Source organism: Eubalaena glacialis, unplaced genomic scaffold, assembly GCF_028564815.1.
Source record: "Eubalaena glacialis isolate mEubGla1 unplaced genomic scaffold, mEubGla1.1.hap2.+ XY H_3, whole genome shotgun sequence".
Taxonomy (NCBI): domain Eukaryota; kingdom Metazoa; phylum Chordata; class Mammalia; order Artiodactyla; family Balaenidae; genus Eubalaena; species Eubalaena glacialis.
The window spans coordinates 1,866,094-1,885,594 of NW_026871157.1; the positions used below are offsets into that span (position 1 = coordinate 1,866,094).

Genomic DNA, 19,501 nt, shown 5'->3' on the forward strand with positions numbered 1-19,501 from the left:
TATATATGTACATATAAAATATATATAATCAGATTTGAAAATGAATAAAATCTGGGTCTTTACAGAAAGTCTTTCTACAACTCAAACAGTGGAAAACCCTTTGAACATTAAACAATTTTAACAAAAGATTCTGTACAATGCTAAACAGTTTTATTTATACATACAAAATATAAAAGGAGTAGTGTTTAAAATTACGGAACTCCTTAATATTTAACGGCAGGCAATCTCAAAAAAAAATAATAACATTCCATTTACAAATATTTTCAAGCAATAAATATGTATTCATAAATAGTGTAAATCTGTATTAAGATTAGAAACAAAATCACAAATTTAAAGTTTATTCCTTAGTCTATGTGCAATCCATTATCTTTGTATCTTTGTTATTAGGCTACTAAATTTTTTAAAAAGTTTTAATTTGGAACCATTATGGCCTCAAAACAATACAGAAAAACTTAATGCAGTTAAAAAATATTTTTCTCCTTTAATTTTTCACATTAAAAAAGTTAACCAAAGATTTAAATTTATTAACTATCTTCACGAACAAACGGCCAGTGAGGACAGTGTATCTTCCCCCAGGAAACTTCTGAAAGGATAAAATACAGATGAAAACTAATTTATCAGTCCAGAAACAGAGAAACAAACAACAAAAAAAGGTATCTTCAAGTCAGTAGTCTGTTGGACAATGCCAGTTTTTTCAGATACCATAAAACGTGATAATTATTATTAAGCAAAGCTGGATCATCTTGGAGCAGAAAAGTGCTCTCCTACATGCAGTTGGTTGACAATATTCTTGGAAGGTTGCATAGACATTAGCTTTTAGTCAGCACTCTTATGAAGCAGCTACAAACCCAGTGGTGCAGAACTTTCCTGAAGATCAGAAAAGGTGTCATTTAATATTCACGCAACAATATCAAGAAGAGGAGGATGACACTGAAGGAGCCTAAAATTAAAAGTGAGGTGTATTAATTATTTTAGTATATTATTAATCCTTAAAAGTGTTCTCTAGTTCATGGCTATAAACGATATACAGCCTACTTATGAAGTGAGTTAGAAACACCAAGTCTTAAGAAAGTTCAATAGCCTGCTAATTGATGTGCTTTTATTGTGTCCTTTAGGACCATATTTCTAAGAGTTCTAAATTGTTACCCTCATTTTTCTGTACATCATTTAGTCACAAAAACTTACAGGACATACCAAATTGACTGCTAAAACAAAGAATTTGTGAAAAACTTTTAAAATTTTAATTAAAATTTCACTAGTTATTGGTTCATGAACATTTCTCAGCTAGAGTATATATTGCACATATTTCTCATAATTTTTCTCTTTTTTAAGCAATCCTAGGCACCATTCAATTAAAAATACTACAAACTAAATTTCAATATTTAGAACAAAAGGCACTTGACCAGTATTAACAACTCATGAATAACTGTATTTCCATTCATAAAGCCATTCAAAGTCAAAAGTAAAGGCAACCTGTCTTTGAAATTAAAATCTGCAGAATTCACAAACTTCTGAATTTAGTTTCATGCATCTTATAAACTGTATCATTAGTCAAAATCCATCAAATATTTCCATGAGTTTAAAACGTAACAAGAACGAGGTTTTAAATAAATACAATTAAGCTCTGAAAATAGAAGAATATTAAAAACATAATGATTTTCTTTAGATCATAGCTACAGAATTAAGTAACCAACATTTGGTTTTATCAATTAAGTCAAGTAGCATTAAGACTATGATAATATTCTCAAAGTACACAAAGATTTTTAAATGTAATTATTGTTATTATTTAGGCCATTCTCACTGAAAAGGACAAACAGTAATATATATTAATTCCATAAAGGCTTCAAAGTATGAAAAAGAGGAATATTTTCTTACACATCATCTATTGAACCAATGGAAAATGTATACATCTTATTAATCCTTATTAACTAGTCAGCAAAAACAAACACTGCTTCTTCACAACCCAGCTAACTATGTACTCTCACATGATGAATTCACTTACTAATGTAAACTGGTCATATACTTGCATGAGGTCCTCCATTTTGTATTCTTCTAGCACCACAAAATTGTCCAGATTTCCACTTGTTTTTCGTGCACAGTCATGGCAATGTACTATGTATGTCTTTTGAGAATTGCTTTCAGTAGTAACAAAAAGAAGATCAAAAACCTCCACCTATTTTATAAGAGAAAAAGCACTGAACAGAGACAGTTGAATTTATCTGCACAACTTATAAAACTATGGAATACTACTTTACATGAAAATGTGGACAGTTATTTTTGTCTAAATGCTGGGACTTAAAAAAGCCAGACGGTTGTACGTTTGATATACCAGGTTTATTTTGTAGGACATCCAAAGACAAGGGTAATGTTATATATTTAGAGATTAAACTAATGGAATGAAATCCTTGTTATAATCACTAATTAAAGTTTAATCAAACATTTACAAGGATCAGCCTATTTTTATATTCCCCAGAATATCAGAACAAAGATAGAAAAAAGTGATAAATGATTTTCTTTTTACTTCTTCATAATAGTATTCATAGTGTTCTGGTTTTGGTTGTCTCTCTCTCCTCACACTGAGCTCCACAAAGGTTGTGACTAAACTATTTTATTCATTTTTGGACTCTTAGATATCATAGTGCTTAGTTTGGAAGCAAACCAAACCAAAATAATAATGATAATAATAAAAGTAAAGGAAAAAAAGGAAACAAAACACTTGAATGAACATGATGAGATTATTTTCAAGAGCCCAAAACTCAAGGATGACTAATAAAGGGTGTTCACTTCTAAGCCTACTATATTAAGGAAAATAAGTACAGGGTGTATTCATGAACTTTACCATACCGAGAGACAATAAGTGCATCTTAGAAAGAATGTTGAGTTGCAATGACTCAGCCAGGAAAATGGATAATAGATAGAATACTTGTTTTCATATACAGAATAGATTCTTATTTATCTGAGGTATAATACTTAATCAGAATCTGTTTGGCCTTATAATAATATACTTCAATGAGGCTATACAATATTAAAATAGCTAACAAATTTAATCAGTATATTTCATAAGTGTAAAACAATTTCAAGATCTAGTTCAGAACTTTCCAAGTTCTAGGCAAGTGATCTGATTTCTGTTTGACTTGTTCAGTGACTGGAAACTCATCACCTCAAATCATCTTGGAACAACCTAATTAAACTTAAAAGCTTTTGCACAGCAAAAAAACCCCATAAAAGATACGAAAAGACAGCACTCAGAATGGAAGAAAATATTTGCAAACGAAGCAACTGACAAGGGATTAATCTCCAAAATACACAAATAGCTCATGCAGCTCAGTATCAAAAAAACAAGCAACCCAAACAAAAAATGGGTGGAAGACCTAAACAGACATTTCTCCAAAAACATGACCATACAGATGGCTAAGAGGCACATGAAAAGATGCTCAACATCACTAATTATTAGGAAATGCAAATCAAAACTACAATGAGGTATTACCTCACACCAGTTAGAATGGGCATCATCAGAAAATCTACAAACAACAAATGCTGGAGAGGGTGTGGAGAAAAGGGAACCCTCTTGCACTGTTGGTGGGAATGTAAATTGATACAGCCACTATGGAGAACAGTATGGAGGCTCCTTAAAAAACTAAAAATAGAATTACCATATGATCCAGCAATCCCACTACTGGGCATATACCCAGAGAAAACAGTAATTCAAAAAAGACACATGCACCCCAATGTTCATTGCAGCACTATTTACAATAGCCAGGACATGGAAGCAACCTAAATGTCTAATGACAGATGAATGGATAAAGAAGATGTGGTACATAAATACAGTGGAATATTATTCAGCCATAAAAAGGAATGAAACTGGGTCATTTGTAGAGACGTGGATGGACCTAGAGTCTGTGACACAGAATGAAGTCAGTCAGAAAGAGAAAAACAAATATAGTATACTAACGCATATATGTGGAATCTAGAAAACCGGTACAGATGAATTTATACGCAGAACAGGAACAGGGATGCCGCATAGAGAACGGGCATGTGGACACAGGGGAAAGCAGAGGGTACAACGAACTGGGAGATTAGGATTGACATAAATACACTACAATGTGTGAAACAAATAGCTAGTGGAAACCTGTTGTATAGCACAGGGAGTTCAGCTCAGTGCTCTGTGGTGACCTCCTAGTTGGGTGGGATGGTGGGGTAGAAGGGAGGTCCAAGAGGGAGGGGATATATGTATACATATAGCTGATTCACTTCATTGTACAGCAGAAACTAACACAACATTGTAAAGCAATTACCAAAAAATGCACAGTTCATAAGGTTTTCTATTACTATGAATAGGCAGTAACATACTTTATTTAGGGACCCCAGATTAAAAAGTTGCGTTTCTTCAACTTGTCATCATTTGTCATTTGATCAACTATCCTGTTGATTTTACTTTCTAAACACTTCTCCCTTTCTTCTCCCTTTCTTTTATATCCCTAACACTACCTAGGAGTCTCAGCCCTCAGTTAAGTTCTCTTAACACCATTCTAGGGATTTCCCTGGCAGTCCAGTGGTTAAGACTCTGTGCTTTCACTGCAGGAGGCATGGGTATGATCTGGGAACTAAGATCCCACACGCCTCGTGATGCCGCCAAACAAACAAACAAATAAACCAAACACACTACCCATTCTAGTAGTCTCCCAACTAGCCTCCTCACTTTCTACCTCCATCCTCTTCAATGATCAACTACCACTCCCTGAAACACGTATCTTTACTTAAGAGTCCCTTGCTCTAAAACTTTTAATGACCTTCGAATAAACATCAGATTCCTTAAATTCAAGATGCTCGCAAGCTACACACCATCTCTTACACATTCTGAAAATATGTGCTACATTTTCTAGCCACACTGAATTACTTAACCTCTTTATTATGTACACTACGTGTTTCCCCATCTGTAAAACCTAATGATGCTTTATTCTCCAATTCAAGCCATTTTTCACCTGTTGAAATCAAATTCATCCTTCAAGGGGCTCCGATGGTAATGTTAGAAAATCATTTTTTGTAAATATTTGTACAATAGTCTGTATATATGCCCATAGTCATTACGGTTTCATATATATCACATTTAGTTGTTAACAAACTGTATTATCCAAGTAGAATATAAGCTCCTCCAGAACAGCTACCACATCTTTATCTTTGTACTTTTTACAAGTCTTGGTCACAAGAGAAAAAAATTAAAAATTTATGAAATTAACTAGAAAGGACTTAACACTTATCAGCCTAGGCCTATACTGAAATAGATCCAGTTTGCTGGCAACTGCGCACTTACTACGAATTGTTCCTGATTTAAAATCTGAGATGATAATCATCTGGTAAGAAGGTACAACACAAATACCACTGTTAGGAGATACTTCTGAGTTAATATTTAATGAAATATTATACCATCAAATGAAAATTTAATACAATTGCTATGATAGTCAATTTGAATAAAATACATTAAAGTATAGGTAAATTTATAATTAAAAAACAAAAGAAACTAAACCTTAGAGAAACCACAACAAAACTGTCAATAAGAAGTTACCTCGCAAATGCTACAGTAATGCGCTGGTTCATCATTTGTCCGCTCATGCCATATAACCTCTTTTCCTGCTGTAATAAGAGCTTCCTTCAGTGTCTGACACTGCTTTAGAATTTTCATAAGACAATACCTATTAAGGAGAAAAATTATTGTGACAACTGAATACTGAGTATTCTTAGCACAAAAGAAACACCAAATAGAAATAACTTTGACATTCTTGGTTCTAAGGTCTATTCACATAATTTTCCTTTTTTCAATTTTTCAGGTCTAGTAGGCCTAACAATGATAATACTAAAGCACTGAAAGTTGAGAACTAATATTTGAATATAAAAATACAATGTTCTGGGGCTTCCCTGGTGGCGCAGTGGTTGAGAATCTGCCTGCCAATGCAGGGGATGCGGGTTCGAGCCCTGGTCTGGGAAGATCCCACATGCCGCAAAGCAACTGGGCCCGTGAGCCACAACTACTGAGCCTGCGCGTCTGGAGCCTGTGCTCCGCAACAACAGAGGCCCGCGCACCGCGATGAAGAGTGGCCCCCCACTTGCCGCAACTGGAGAAAGCCCTCCCACAGAAACGAAGACACAACACAGCCAGAAATAAATTAATTAATTAATTAAAAAAATAAAAATAAAAAAAGAGCTAGGAAGGGGAGGTGGTGGTGGAAATTTTAAATTAAAAAAAAAAAAAATACAATGTTCTTAAGTCTACCAAAAAAAACCTCACATCTTATTTGAAGATATATTCTTACTTTTTACTTCAATTTAGACAACTGAGAGAGTTTCCCTAAGAGTCAATTTCTTCATCTTCGAAATGACCAGTCTGAACTGCAGGCTGACTTTTGATTATAGTAAGGTAAGAAGGTACATATTTACATCTAGATACAACAGAATTATTTTTATATAATTGATTTTAAAATTCTGGATTATGTAAAAAATTATCTATGAATTATGATATAAAATTAGTTTAACTATAGTACTAAAGGAAAAAAGGGTATTATTGTTTCAATTTTAATTTGAAGGTAGTATAATGGAATCTTTATATTAACACAAACTTTTTTGTAATTTATACTTTCCTTATGTGCATACTTCTGATGCTAACAATATACTGAATTCTCACAAAGAGTGCTAATTTTTCTATAATTTGCTGTCACTGCTCAGAATTGTCTATTACAGTTGCCACAAATGTGGCAACAATGAGAACTTTGAGAACTCGCAAAGTTCTCCTCTGAAGGCAGAGCTGGACTAGTTGATCTATAAGGTACATTTCAACTCTAAAATTATCCTAAAAAGCACGAAATTGGTTTAGCAAAAATGATGTCACAACAATGTCTGTGAATAGTATAACCCCCTGGAATCATGATCAGACTAACTTGGAGCTATTTGTTATTTGCCAGGTTAAACGATTATTATCCATTTTTTAAAATCAAAGAATAAGTCTGGAGTAAATTTACTTTAAGTAAAAACTTGTTCATTTATTTAAAAACATAAAAAGTATAATAATATTAAATCTAAACACATAAAAAGTATAATATTAAATCTAAACACATAAAAAGTATAATAATATTAAATCTAAACTTGCATGAAAATTTTCTTGAGTATCATATAAAATCATACCACTTTCAATCTGCCTAGACAAATTCTTTTCAGTTTTTAAGAAACAAAGCCATGCCTTACCTGTATTTGGATATCAAAGTAAGAAAAGCTTTGTAGTGTGGTGTGGTGTGTTTGTGTGTGTGTGTTTGAAAGAAGTGCTAGGACAAGCAAGAAGTAAAAATTCAGTTCTGGAAAGAAAATATATATCACACTAGACATACAGCATTCCTTGATGTCCTCCTCCTACCCCTCTCCAACATGGTTTCACCTCTGGGACTAGACATATTTTCACATAAGTACTGCTTCAAAATATTTATTTCACAGGAAAATAATGACTAAAACTCTGCAAATTTTTATTTGCACAGACAGCAATGCTCATAAACTCAACAATGCTATCATGTGGGAAAATAAAATGTTAACATTTTATTCATGAAGATAGCATTCATGAAGGGTTACATACATTAGGCCACCTAAGTTTTATGCTACCTAAGCCCACTGTCAGAGGCATTACTGTCCATCCCATTTTACAAACAAGGAAAATGGAGAACAGAAGGGTGAAATTTCCCAAAATAAGATCCCAAATGATGCAGATAGATACTGGAATAAATAAAAGTTAGGCTGACTCAATATTAAAGTCTTTCTGACAACAATCTCAGACTGTCACCACAATTTCAGTAGATGGTACAGAAATTAAAAACCAAGAGATGCCTTGCCTTTCTTTTCCAGCCTATCTTACTGACAGAGGCATGTACAAAAAGTGAGCCAAATATATGGTGGTAATTGTGGGCATACTACGAATCACTGTAACTGGCTTCATTTACCATTCAACTGCATAAAGAACACTTGCTATTTATATTACAAAGTTGAATCAGTACCAAAAGATCTCATCTACTACATTATCGTTTAATTCCTTTCAAGGATTTTATCAAAAGGAATGCTCCAATATTAATGAACATATGAGTTGCATGAAAATGAAGTAAAGAAAATCAAAGCACTGTAATACATTTCAAATATCTTCAAATATTAATTATAAATTGAAGAGTGAGGATTCCCTTAAACTTTCAATCAACTCATTTTTTAATTAAAACCAAGAAAGAAGAAATATTTATTTTGGAGAATACAGATAAAAATCAAGAATAAACAACAACTCCATTACCTGTATTTTAAGCTTTAAAGTACATATTTAGTGTCCCCTCATGATACATAAATGATAATACTTAGAAATAGGGAAGGAAATTATTTTTCAGCTATCCAAGGAAAAATATATCCACTCAACTTAACTCCAATCTCAAATAGTGACCAAAGAAACAGTATTATATATCTCCTAATATGATACAAATAGAAAACACATTATCTCTTTTCAAAAATGTTTAACCTGAATCTAATATAAGGAAACAACCAGACAAACCCAAAATGTGAAACATTCTAAAACGCACCTGGCCTGGTCTCTTCAAATAAAAAGACAATGTCGTCAAGAATGGTTCTTGGGCTTCCCTGGTGGCACAGTGGTTAAGAATCTGCCTGCCAACGCAGAGGACACGGGTTCGAGCCCTGGTCTGGGAAGATCCCACATGCCGCGGAGCAACTAGGCCCGTGAGCCACAACTACTGAGCCTGCGCGTGTAGAGCCTGTGCTCCGCAACAAGAGAGGCCGCAAAAATGAGAAGCCCGCGCACCGCGATGAAAAGTACCCCCCGCTCACCGCAACTAGAGAAAGCCTGAGCACAGAAACGAAGACCCAACAGTCAAAAATAAAATTAATTAATTAATTAAAAAAAAAAAACCGTTCTTAAAGGAGACCAAAAAGACATGACATGATTGAACGAGTCCAAAAAGAACAGCCAAATACTATATTCAACGTGAACTTTGAATGACTCTAAATTGGGAATAAGAGTGGACTAAAGAGAAGCAATACCTTTTAAAGAACTATTTGGACAGGTGATAAATTTTAACTACAGATAATATGATATTCTGATTTTAGTTATCTTAGGTGTGACAAAGCTACTATGGATATGAATGGTAAGGCCCTTATTTTTAAAAGATGTAGAATAAATTAGGCAGGATTCCATAGATAGTAAGTAAATGTGGCAAAAACTTAAATGGTAAACTAAGATGAAAAATCTATCAGTATTCAGTGTACTATTCTCCAACTTTTCTGCAGGGCTGAAAAAGTTTATACAATAATATAATTCAACTTGTGTAATTCAATTTGTGTAGTGCAGCTATGTTTTGTGGTAAAATTTACATTAAAAAATATATATATCTTAATATGAAAAGATACAGGAGTTGAGTAAATTAAAATAAGACATCAGTGGACTTAAACTTTAATTACTCTTAATGCAGCCTTTCTGTGATGTTTTAAAAATAGCTAATAGTTCAGAAACCTCAGCATCTCAATCTTAGCAGGGATTATATATAAGCTAGCTCCAGCTATCAGTCCTCTATACTAGGCAACAGAGCTATCTACCCCTCTGAGTGTTTACAGAAATTTTTCTTTAAACAGTCTATGAAGACTTTAAATTCTGCATGTTGAAAAAGCCAGGCTGTAACATCACTATCAATATCTAACTCATTCCTCTCCTTATTCTTTAGCCACAATCTCAGTGACAAGAGCAAATGCTGTGTAACAATCCCGAATCAAGCAAAACAGATGCCTCCCTTATCTCAACCATTCAACCATGAAATATATCTTATTTTATTCTCTAAATTCTGGCTGCCTCTTGTCTGAACGGTAGTAATTACCTTTCAGTTCATGCCTATATTCTTCCTATCTTCATCATACTGTGGCCAACTGATCTAACCTGCAAATTTGACATTTTTACTTCCAAAATTAAAAATTCCTCTCATTAGCAACTGTTGCTGATGTGAAACCTACCTGAAATTTTTAGCCAAACAGTTTATATATGTTCCATAACTATTATGAATGAACAAGTTGAGCTTAACTGCAAAGACACAGTTTTAATTCTGATCCACATCAGGAGAAATTCAGTTCAGTTGTAACATAAAGGATTTGTCAAAAAGTTTTGACAGTAATTTAAGTCAGAAGAGAAATTTCTACACTGAGATCAACTATTACAGTGATTCCTCAAGGTTCAGGATTAAAATCTTTGAAGTCAAGTCCATTGCATTCTAAAATGACAGACAATAATAATCAACATAATGAATATGCTTTTCACTCATGATTTTCCTTGCTGCCATTTTAGGTGGTATCTGGAAGAATATGAAATAAAGTACGAATGAAGATTAGTCCAATATAATAAAATGGCTAAGTTGTAGAAATCTGAAAAGATGTACTAAATCACTAAGTCACACAAAAGGCTTTCTGGCTTTAGAAGGCACTGATACCAAACTTGAACTAACTACAAAGGAAAAAAAAATTAGGCATCTTATAGAGTAGTTTAAGAAAAGAAAGATAATTCAGTCTTAAACCAACAAAAAAATCAGTAGTTGGCAAGCAGAAATACCCTTGCCATTTTAAAATCACATAGTGCAAATACAAACTAAGTGGCAAAGCACTTACAGTTTAGTTACACCAAGTATTCCTAAGGTTTGTAAAACTCAGTTGGTGTTTAAAACAGGCTACTATAGTTACTACGTAGCTCATTTACAGTGCCCATTCACGTTTAACTACAGAATTATTAATGTGCTTAAGAATGCTGTCCTATACCCTGCTAGTATGGGTGGTAGGGAAAAATATGTTTTTTTTTTTTTTAATTTTTGGCTGCACTGGGTCTTCGCTGCTGCGCCTGTACTCCCTCTAGTTGCGGTGAGCAGGGGCCACTCCCCACTGCAATGCACAGGCTTCACGGGCTTCTTGGGCTTCTCATTGCGGTGGCCTCTCCTGCCGTGGAGCGCAGGCTCCACGTGCGCGGGCTTCAGTAGTTGTGGCACACAGGCTCTAGAGCGCAGGCTCAGTAGTTGTGCTGCACGGGCCCAGCTGCTCCACAGCATGTGGGATCTTCCCGGACCAGGGCTTGAACCCACGTCCTCTGCATTGGCAGGCGAATTCCAACCACTGCACCACCAGGGAAGCCTCAAAGTACGTGTCTTTTTAAAACCAAAGAATGGAACTGTAACCTAGAGTATTTCTTCTGTAAAGTCTTTCCTGAATTCTCCCTTGAAAGAGCCGTCCTCTATGCTCCCCCATTGTACCTTAGCAACAGTTCCATTAAAGCAAAGAGCACGTTTTTCAATAGCTGTGCAAAGAGTAGATTGTTTCTAATAGCACCCTAAAAATTGATCACACCTTTCAAAGCATCCTGCAAAGTAGCTAGGCACCCAGTTGGTTCACAATAAACACTGACTGAATTAAAGAATAGAAAGATCTCTTTATACCTCAGTAGATGACACTGGTAAATATTCCTTATTTTCTTTTTGGTTGATTTGCTATACTTAAGCATACTGTATTTAGCTACAAACCAACTATAAAGAGGTTTAAAATAGTAAACATAGTGGTAAAAATAGAATATTTAAGCATACATCTAAAAGTAGTAGTGTGAGAAATGACTATCAAAGAGGTGGAGGTGAGGGAGTGTCAAATTCTTTCAGTAATTCATGTGCTAGGCTTAAAAATGTAGATTCTCAAGAATTCTACAATTGTGATGTCTTATATTTAAAATGGCTAGTCACTGGTTACCTCAACCAAGTAGTTTCAGGGATACATCAAAGTGAAAAGCCATACTGCTATGAATGGAGGAATGAAAAAGATGCCCAAAGCTAACACATCAAATGACTCAAAGCAAAGGGAAGAATTACAAGAAAGAAACTGTTTAGGAATCAACACAGCACACAAAACAGGTTAAATTAATACCACCTCCTTTTGACAGGATTTGAGGACAAAAGCAATGATATGGATACAATAATTAAACAGCAAAAAAACTTCTGGGAAGACAACAAAAATGATAAATCTTTGTTATTTCTTTAACAACATATTCTCATTGCTCTCCTGCCTCTCTCTGTTCATTCTCTTATCTAGTCCCTCATTTTTCCTGTTCTTAAATACAACTATTCTTTGAAGTTCTATTCCTCATTGTTAGTTCTCTTCCTGTAAAGGTAATAATCACAAAATAGTAGGTAAAACACTCCCCAGTTAGTTGGCTCCTGCTTTGCTCTCTGAAGTTATTTCCAATAGCTTTTTCTAAAATCTGTTTCCATCTTCTCAGTCTTGCTACTGCCCCAAATGAAGTGATGTGTAACAATTACAAACAAAGACCTTCCTCCTGAACCAATATAGGTGTTTTAAAATGCTGATTCTGCACCTATCTAGATAGGCGACCTAAGCCCGGTGTAACTGAAATAATTTTTGTTCAGCACTTAGAATAAAAATTAGTAAGATTACAAAGTACTACTGGACATCTAAAACCTACTTAATATGGAAACCCAAAGGGATATTTCATTCATTCTTTTCCCACAACAAATCCTCTACTCTTTCCTTCTCCTAATACCTTCATCCTTCACATAAATTACCTTGCTTTTCCAAAGAACAGCTCCCCCCAAACATTCCTGACTCTAGGATCCAAGATATATAGCATTAACATTTAAAAAAATTAGGATATTATTTTTTTTACTGAGTTGTAATTGATGTCATTGATACATTTTAAAATCTACAACTTTTAATCCATGTATTTACATGCTCTACAACTTTTGCCCTCCTACCTCCACTGTCTCTCCCCATCTTCCCTAAATGAAGACAGGAATTTGCACAGAATATTTATAAATCTTCAGGGCTCAGCCCAGTTCCATCTATTCAGCTAGTACTCAAATATCTATTAAATGAAAGACACTGCAAATAAGCATTGGTGGTGAATGAAAGTACATTTTGAGAGGTGGCTGAATGACCCTGGTTAACATTTTTAATCAGAGTGATAACAAAAAGAGGAGCTAATTAAACAGAGACAACTAAAGGTGGAAGCAGAATTCTGAAATTATAATAAATGCAGTCAATATTCAAAATGATTCCATATTTTATAAGGAAGTATTAAAAAACTCTACAAGAAACACAGCACCAATAAGTAAATACATTCACTTAGGGTATTAAATATATTTTTAAAAATGTGTAAGGAAAATATGGATGAAAACTATTTCCAGTAATTTAAATAGAAGAAAACCTGAATTTGTATACTCAAGTCCAATATTAAGAAAACTGCTATGACAAAGAAAATGTAATTTAAAATGCCACCATAGAAAAATGGGAACATTTCCATTCATGGAAGGCAAGACTTGGTGTCCTGCATTTTAAATACTGATAGAGACACTGACACAGTGGAAGGGGTCTAAGATGTTGAGAACAATGAGGGTAGAAAATGAAAATGACAGAAGTGAGAGATGTTTTAAGTTTATGAACTAGAGATAACAAAAGCACAAGATGATAATTGTCTTTTCTTGCTTCCTTTTTCCTTACCTCACTATCCAATCTATGTGTAAACATTTGCCAATAGACTGCAGTTTGATACTTCTTCCCAGTTCCACTGATACAATCACAATCCAGGTTAGTCTGGATTTCTGCAATTGACTTATAACTGTTCTCTTTAGTTCTAATCTTCCATTCTCCAATCCTTTTTCCACAAAGTAATAGATTCACATTTTTAAAACATAAATCAACATCTATCCCTCTCCTTCTTCTACACACACAGAATTAGTACCTAAACTATTTAACAGTGCCTACATCTATAATTTCGTACCTCACCATTTTCATGAACTCATTACCACAGCTATTCCCCTCCTTCATTCTGTTACAGCCATTTCTGTCTCAAAAATACACCAAAGTTGTTCTCATTTAAGACTTTCACTTGTTTTGGGGACCTGAAATGCTTTATCCTAGCTCTTCTTCTAGTTCTCTCCTTTTTATGATTCCTATCCAAGTATGGAAACCATGCTCTCAGAAGCCACTTGAACAAAAAGTGCAGCATTCTTCACCCCCTAACCAAAAAACAAACAAATTTGCAAAAATAAATTTTACTCATATTACTTAACAGTAACTTATTTATCTGTTTGGGAATTTGTCTGTCTGGCTTCACTACAGATTAAATCTCACAAAGGAAGAGATTTAGTTTTATACTCTGCAGTATCTATTTTATTGCCAAGAACAGCATCAAGCATAGAGTATGTGGTTCTCAAATACTTGTTGAATGTTATTCGTTTTGCATAAATCCTAAAAAAATCTGGGGCATTGAGACAAAAAGTACATTTTGGATCAGCCTATGAATATATTCATGAATTAGAGCTGAGGTAATGACCATACTGAAGAAGTTACCAAATGACCACCCATAAATTGTGGATTTTTAATAGGAATTACTCTGTTAGTTAAAAATTTGAATAACATTCTTTCAAACTTTTCTAACTTTATTTCTCAAACATTTAACAAAAAGGAATGAATCAATAAGTAAAACAGTGCATAGGCACATTGCCCTGACCCTGCAATTTCTGTTTGGATATATTGGTTAGAACAAAATTTTGAAAATAAGTTTGAAATTGTTTAAAATTAGCCAGCATTATTTTTAAAGATACTGGTTTGGGAGACACTGTAAATCTCCCTCTCCCATTCACAAAGTTCATGAACATAAACAGGCCCTGAAGTGACTTAAGAACAACTAAAAAAATTACTGGTTTAACTATTTAGCCTGTAATTTCCCAAATTCATTTAGCAGAGTTATTTTTCATTAGTGATGGAGTGGGGGGAGGAGAAGGGCAAGAACAGCATGTAAACTGAAATCTGGAGAAGCACTAAGTGGCACTGCCTGAAAAAATGTACAAGCAGAAACATAATGGTTCCATTCCATACCACTGCAATAAAGCAAATATTGCAATAAGGCAAGTCACACACTTTTCTGGTTTCGCAAAAGTTATGTTTACTATGTATGGTAGTCTATTAAGTCTGCAATAGCATTATATCAAAAATAACAATCCATACACCTTAATTAAAAATACTTCATTGGGGCTTCCCTGGTGGCGCAGTGGTTGAGAGTCTGCCTGCCAATGCAGGGGACACGGGTTCGAGCCCTGGTCTGGGAAGATCCCACGTGCCGTGGAGCAGCTAAGCCCATGAGCCACAACTACTGAGCCTGCGCTCCGCAACAAGAGAGACCGCGATAGTGAGAGGCTCGCACACCACGATGAAGAGTGGCCCCCGCTTGCTGCAATAGGAGAAAGTCCTTGCAGAGAAACGAAGACCCAACACAGCCATAAATAAAATTAAAAAAAAAAAAAAAACTTCATTGCAAGAAAAATTGCTAATCAGCATGTGAACCTTCAGCAAGTCATCATCTTTTTACAATAGTAACATCAAAGAGCACTAATCATAGATCACTGCAGGAAATATAGTAATAAAGAAAAAATCTGAAGTATTGTGAGAATTACCAACATGAGACACAAAGAAAGAAAGTGGGCAAGTGCTCCTGAAAAGATGGTGCTGACAGACTTGTTCTCTATAGGGTTGCCACAAACCCTCAATTTGTAGAAAACAATATCTGCAAAGAGCAGTAAGGCAAAGAGCAATAAAATGAGGTATGCCTGTATTCTAAATATACTTACAAAAGAAATGGAACAGAAACTAGGCTAATAAATCAGAAATTACTAGAATATATATATTCAAATTGTTTATCTACTAAATTTGTAATGAGTGGTTCAAGAAGGTAAGGGGATGATTTAATTATGGCAGAAAATTTAAATAGTTAAAACACTATTTTAAATGCTAATTTCTTTACGAGATATTTTTATTTTATTATCATTCTCACTCCCTGTGCTGCAGACAGACATCAAATATTAAAACTAAAGATATCCCAGGACGTCACTTTGGTCAGAGGGTAAGGGAAAGCACAGATGTGTGAATTTACTAGTAAAGAAACATGTATGCCTTCATTCCTCTTTGTACCACAACAATCTGTCTATCTGGAAAGAAAAAATATTTTTTTACATGCAAATGCTCTTATTTTGTCAAGATTTCTGAATCACTTTATCATCTGATGTCAACTGATATAATTCTTTGGGGTAAAAATAATTAGGAAACACTCTTCACCATGTTCCCTATCCCCACCACCACCCCCAAAAGAGGAACTATAGCAATTTTGGAAAGTACTTACTTAATCATTTCAAAAAGCTGGGGATCTGAGACTTTGATATTTCGTGCCATATTCCAGGAGAGATGAACCATGGGAACCACTGACTTCACACTTTGCAATTTGTTCCACTCATACCGTTCTACTGCCAGTTTATACTGGCAGGCTAGGAGGAAAAAAAATTTTTTTTAAGTTATAAAGCAAACTAACAAAATACATGAACATAATCATTATGACCTCTCAGGTGACCATTTTAAGAGCAATTCTGAAAAACTAAAAACACTAAAAAACTGTTTTATAAGTTGCAGGATACACAATGCACAGAAATCTCTTGCATTCTTATACACTAATGATGAAAAATCTGAAAGAGAAATTATGGAAACACTCCCATTTACCACTGCAACAAAAAGAATAAAATACCTAGGAATATACCTACCTAGGGAAAGAAAAGACCTGTATGCAGAAAACTATAAGACACTGATGAAAGAAATTAAAAATGATACAAACAGATGGAGAGATATACCATGTTGATTCGAAGAATCAACAATGTGAAAATGACTCTACTACCCAAAGCAATCTACAGATTCAGTGCAATCCCTATCAAACTACCAATGGCATTCTTCACAGAATTAGAACAAAAAATCTTACAATTTGTACAGAAACACAAAAGACCCCGAATAGCAAAAGCAATCTTGAGAAAGAAAAACACCATACCAGAGCTGGAGGAATCAGGCTCCTGGATTTCAGACTATATTACAAAGCTACAGTAATCAAGACAGTATGGTACTGGCACAAAAAAAGAAATATAGATCAATGGAATATCATAGAAAGCCCAGAGATAAACCCATGCATCTTTGGTCATCTTATCTATGACAAAGGAGGCAAGAATACAGAGTGGAGAAAAGACAGTCTCTTCAATAAGTGGTGCTGGGAAAACTGGACAGCTACATGTAAAAGAATGAAATTAGAACACTCCCGAACACCATACACAAAAATAAACTCAAAATGGATTTGAGACCTAAATGTAACACCGGACACTATAAAACTCTTAGAGGAAAACATAGGAAGAACACTCTTTGACATAAATCACAGCAAGATCTTTTTTGATCCACCTCCTAGAGTAATGGAAATAAAAATAAAAATAAACAAATATGGACTTAATGAAACTTAAAAGCTTTTACACAGCAAAGAAAACCATAAACAAGACCAAAAGACATCCCTCAGAATGGGAGAAAATATTTGCAAATGAAGCAACTGACAAAGGATTCATCTCCAAAATATCTAAACAGCTCATGCAGCTCAATATTAAAGAAACAAACAACCCAATCCAACAATGGGCAGAAGACCTAAATAGACATTTCTCCAAAGAAGATATACAGATTGCCAACAAACACATGAAAGAATGCTCAACATCACTAATTATTAGAGAAATGCAAATCAAAACTACAATGAGGTATCACCTCACACCAGTTAGAATGGGCATCATCAGAAAATCTACAAACAACAAATGTTGGAGAGTCTGTGGAGAAAAGGGAACCCTCTTGCACTGTTGGTGGGAATGTAAACTGATACAGCCACTATGGAGAACAGTATGGAGGGTCCTGAAAAAACTAAAAATAGAATTACCATATGATCCAGTAATCCCACTACTGGGCATATACCCAGAGAAAACAGTAATTCAAAAAGACACATGAACTCCAATGTTCATTGCAGCGCTATTTACAATAGCCAGGTCATGGAAGCAACCTAAATGCCCATCGACAGACGAATGGATAAAGAAGTTGTGGTACATATATACAATGGAATATTACTCAGCCATAAAAAGGAACGAAATTGAGTCATTTGTTGAGACGTGGATGGATCTAGAGACTGTCATACAGTGAAGTAAGTCAGAAAAACAAATATCGTATATTAATGCATGTATGTCGAACCTAGAAAAATGGTACAGATGAACCGGTTTGCAGGTCAGAAGTTGAGACAGAGATATAGAGAACAAACGAAGACACCAAGGGGGGAAAAGTGCGGTGGGGTGGGGATGGTGGTGTGCTGAATTGGGAGATTGGTACTGACATGTATACACTGATGTGTATAAAACTGATGACTAATAAGAACCTGCAATATAAAAAAACAAACAAAACAACTAATACTAAACTTTCTTTGGGTTATTTGTATGGAAATATGTTAATATAAATGTTTCAGACATTACATGAAATTTCTAAAAATCTTGTATGTTCTGGTATAATGTTATAAGTCATAATTCTAGTTATTACTTTAAAATGTATATCTCAGGGCTTCCCTGGTGGCGCAGTGGTTGAGAATCTGCCTGCCAATGCAGGGGACACGGGTTCGAGCCCTGGTCTGGGAAGATCCCACATGCCGCGGAGCAACTGGGCCCGTGAGCCACAATTACTGAACCTGCGTGTCTGGAGCCTGTGCTCTGCAACAAGAGAGGCCGCGATAGTGAGAGGCCCGCGCACCGCGATGAAGAGTGGCCCCCACTTGCCACAACTGGAGAAAGCCCTCGCACAGAAACGAAGACCCAACACAGTCATAAATAAATAAAAATTAAAAAAAAAAAATTAAAAAAAAAAAGATCTTTAAAAAAAAAAGTATATCTCAGAAATAACTAAATTTCCTTGTCAATTGCATTATTATGAACTTTCATCAAATCTTTAACCGTGGTCATTTTTAAGTCTTTTGTCATTTATAGACAGTTTTGGGTGTACTCTGATGCTTTTGCAAAAATGTTCCTATAAAAGGGTTTCATCCTCAAGGAATTCATGGAAAAGACTCTGACAAGTACAGGTTTCTGGTAACTGTACTGCTGAACTGAGTGAATAAGCATTTTCAGAACTCTAATGGAAAACTGATGAATTCATAGAAGTGCTAACAAAAGATCAAGATGAAAAAAAATGGGACTGACTGAACTAATGAGGCTGATTATAATTTTTGTGACTTCCTGTTTCAATAAAAAATTTTAAAAAAACTGTTTTATAAGAATTACAGTTAAAAATTATCATTAAAGATCACTTACTATGTGGTAAGCATTGTGCGTGGCTCTTTTCACATCTCATTAAATTCCCTGAAACCCTCATTTTTTCAGACTACAAGAATTTCTCATTTTTCAGATTAAAAGAATGACGCACTGAGATTTCAAAACACTTATCCAAGGTCACAAAACTAACAAAGACCAGATTTTTCATCTTATATATTTTAGACAGAGTTTGACATAAGACTGTTCATGTGATATATCAGAAGAAATAAAAGTCTAAAAAATAACTATTCTGCTTTGCTTTT

The 19,501-nt window shown here is 34.7% G+C and overlaps 1 protein-coding gene across 1 annotated transcript in view; it reads right to left on the minus strand.

The window, feature by feature from the left end:
* Positions 1 to 461: 461 nt before the first annotated feature.
* The window catches only part of LOC133083007 (lysine-specific demethylase 6A-like), a 157,723-nt gene continuing 138,683 nt past the window's right edge, over positions 462 to 19,501 (minus strand). The window contains exons 27-30 of the mRNA XM_061179670.1: positions 16,229 to 16,370; positions 5,564 to 5,690; positions 2,003 to 2,173; positions 462 to 940 (exon numbers count right to left, since the gene is read on the minus strand). Of these exons, the coding sequence (XP_061035653.1) occupies positions 911 to 940; positions 2,003 to 2,173; positions 5,564 to 5,690; positions 16,229 to 16,370 (470 nt within the window). The 3' untranslated portion in view covers positions 462 to 910. The remainder of the gene's footprint in view (positions 941 to 2,002; positions 2,174 to 5,563; positions 5,691 to 16,228; positions 16,371 to 19,501) is intronic.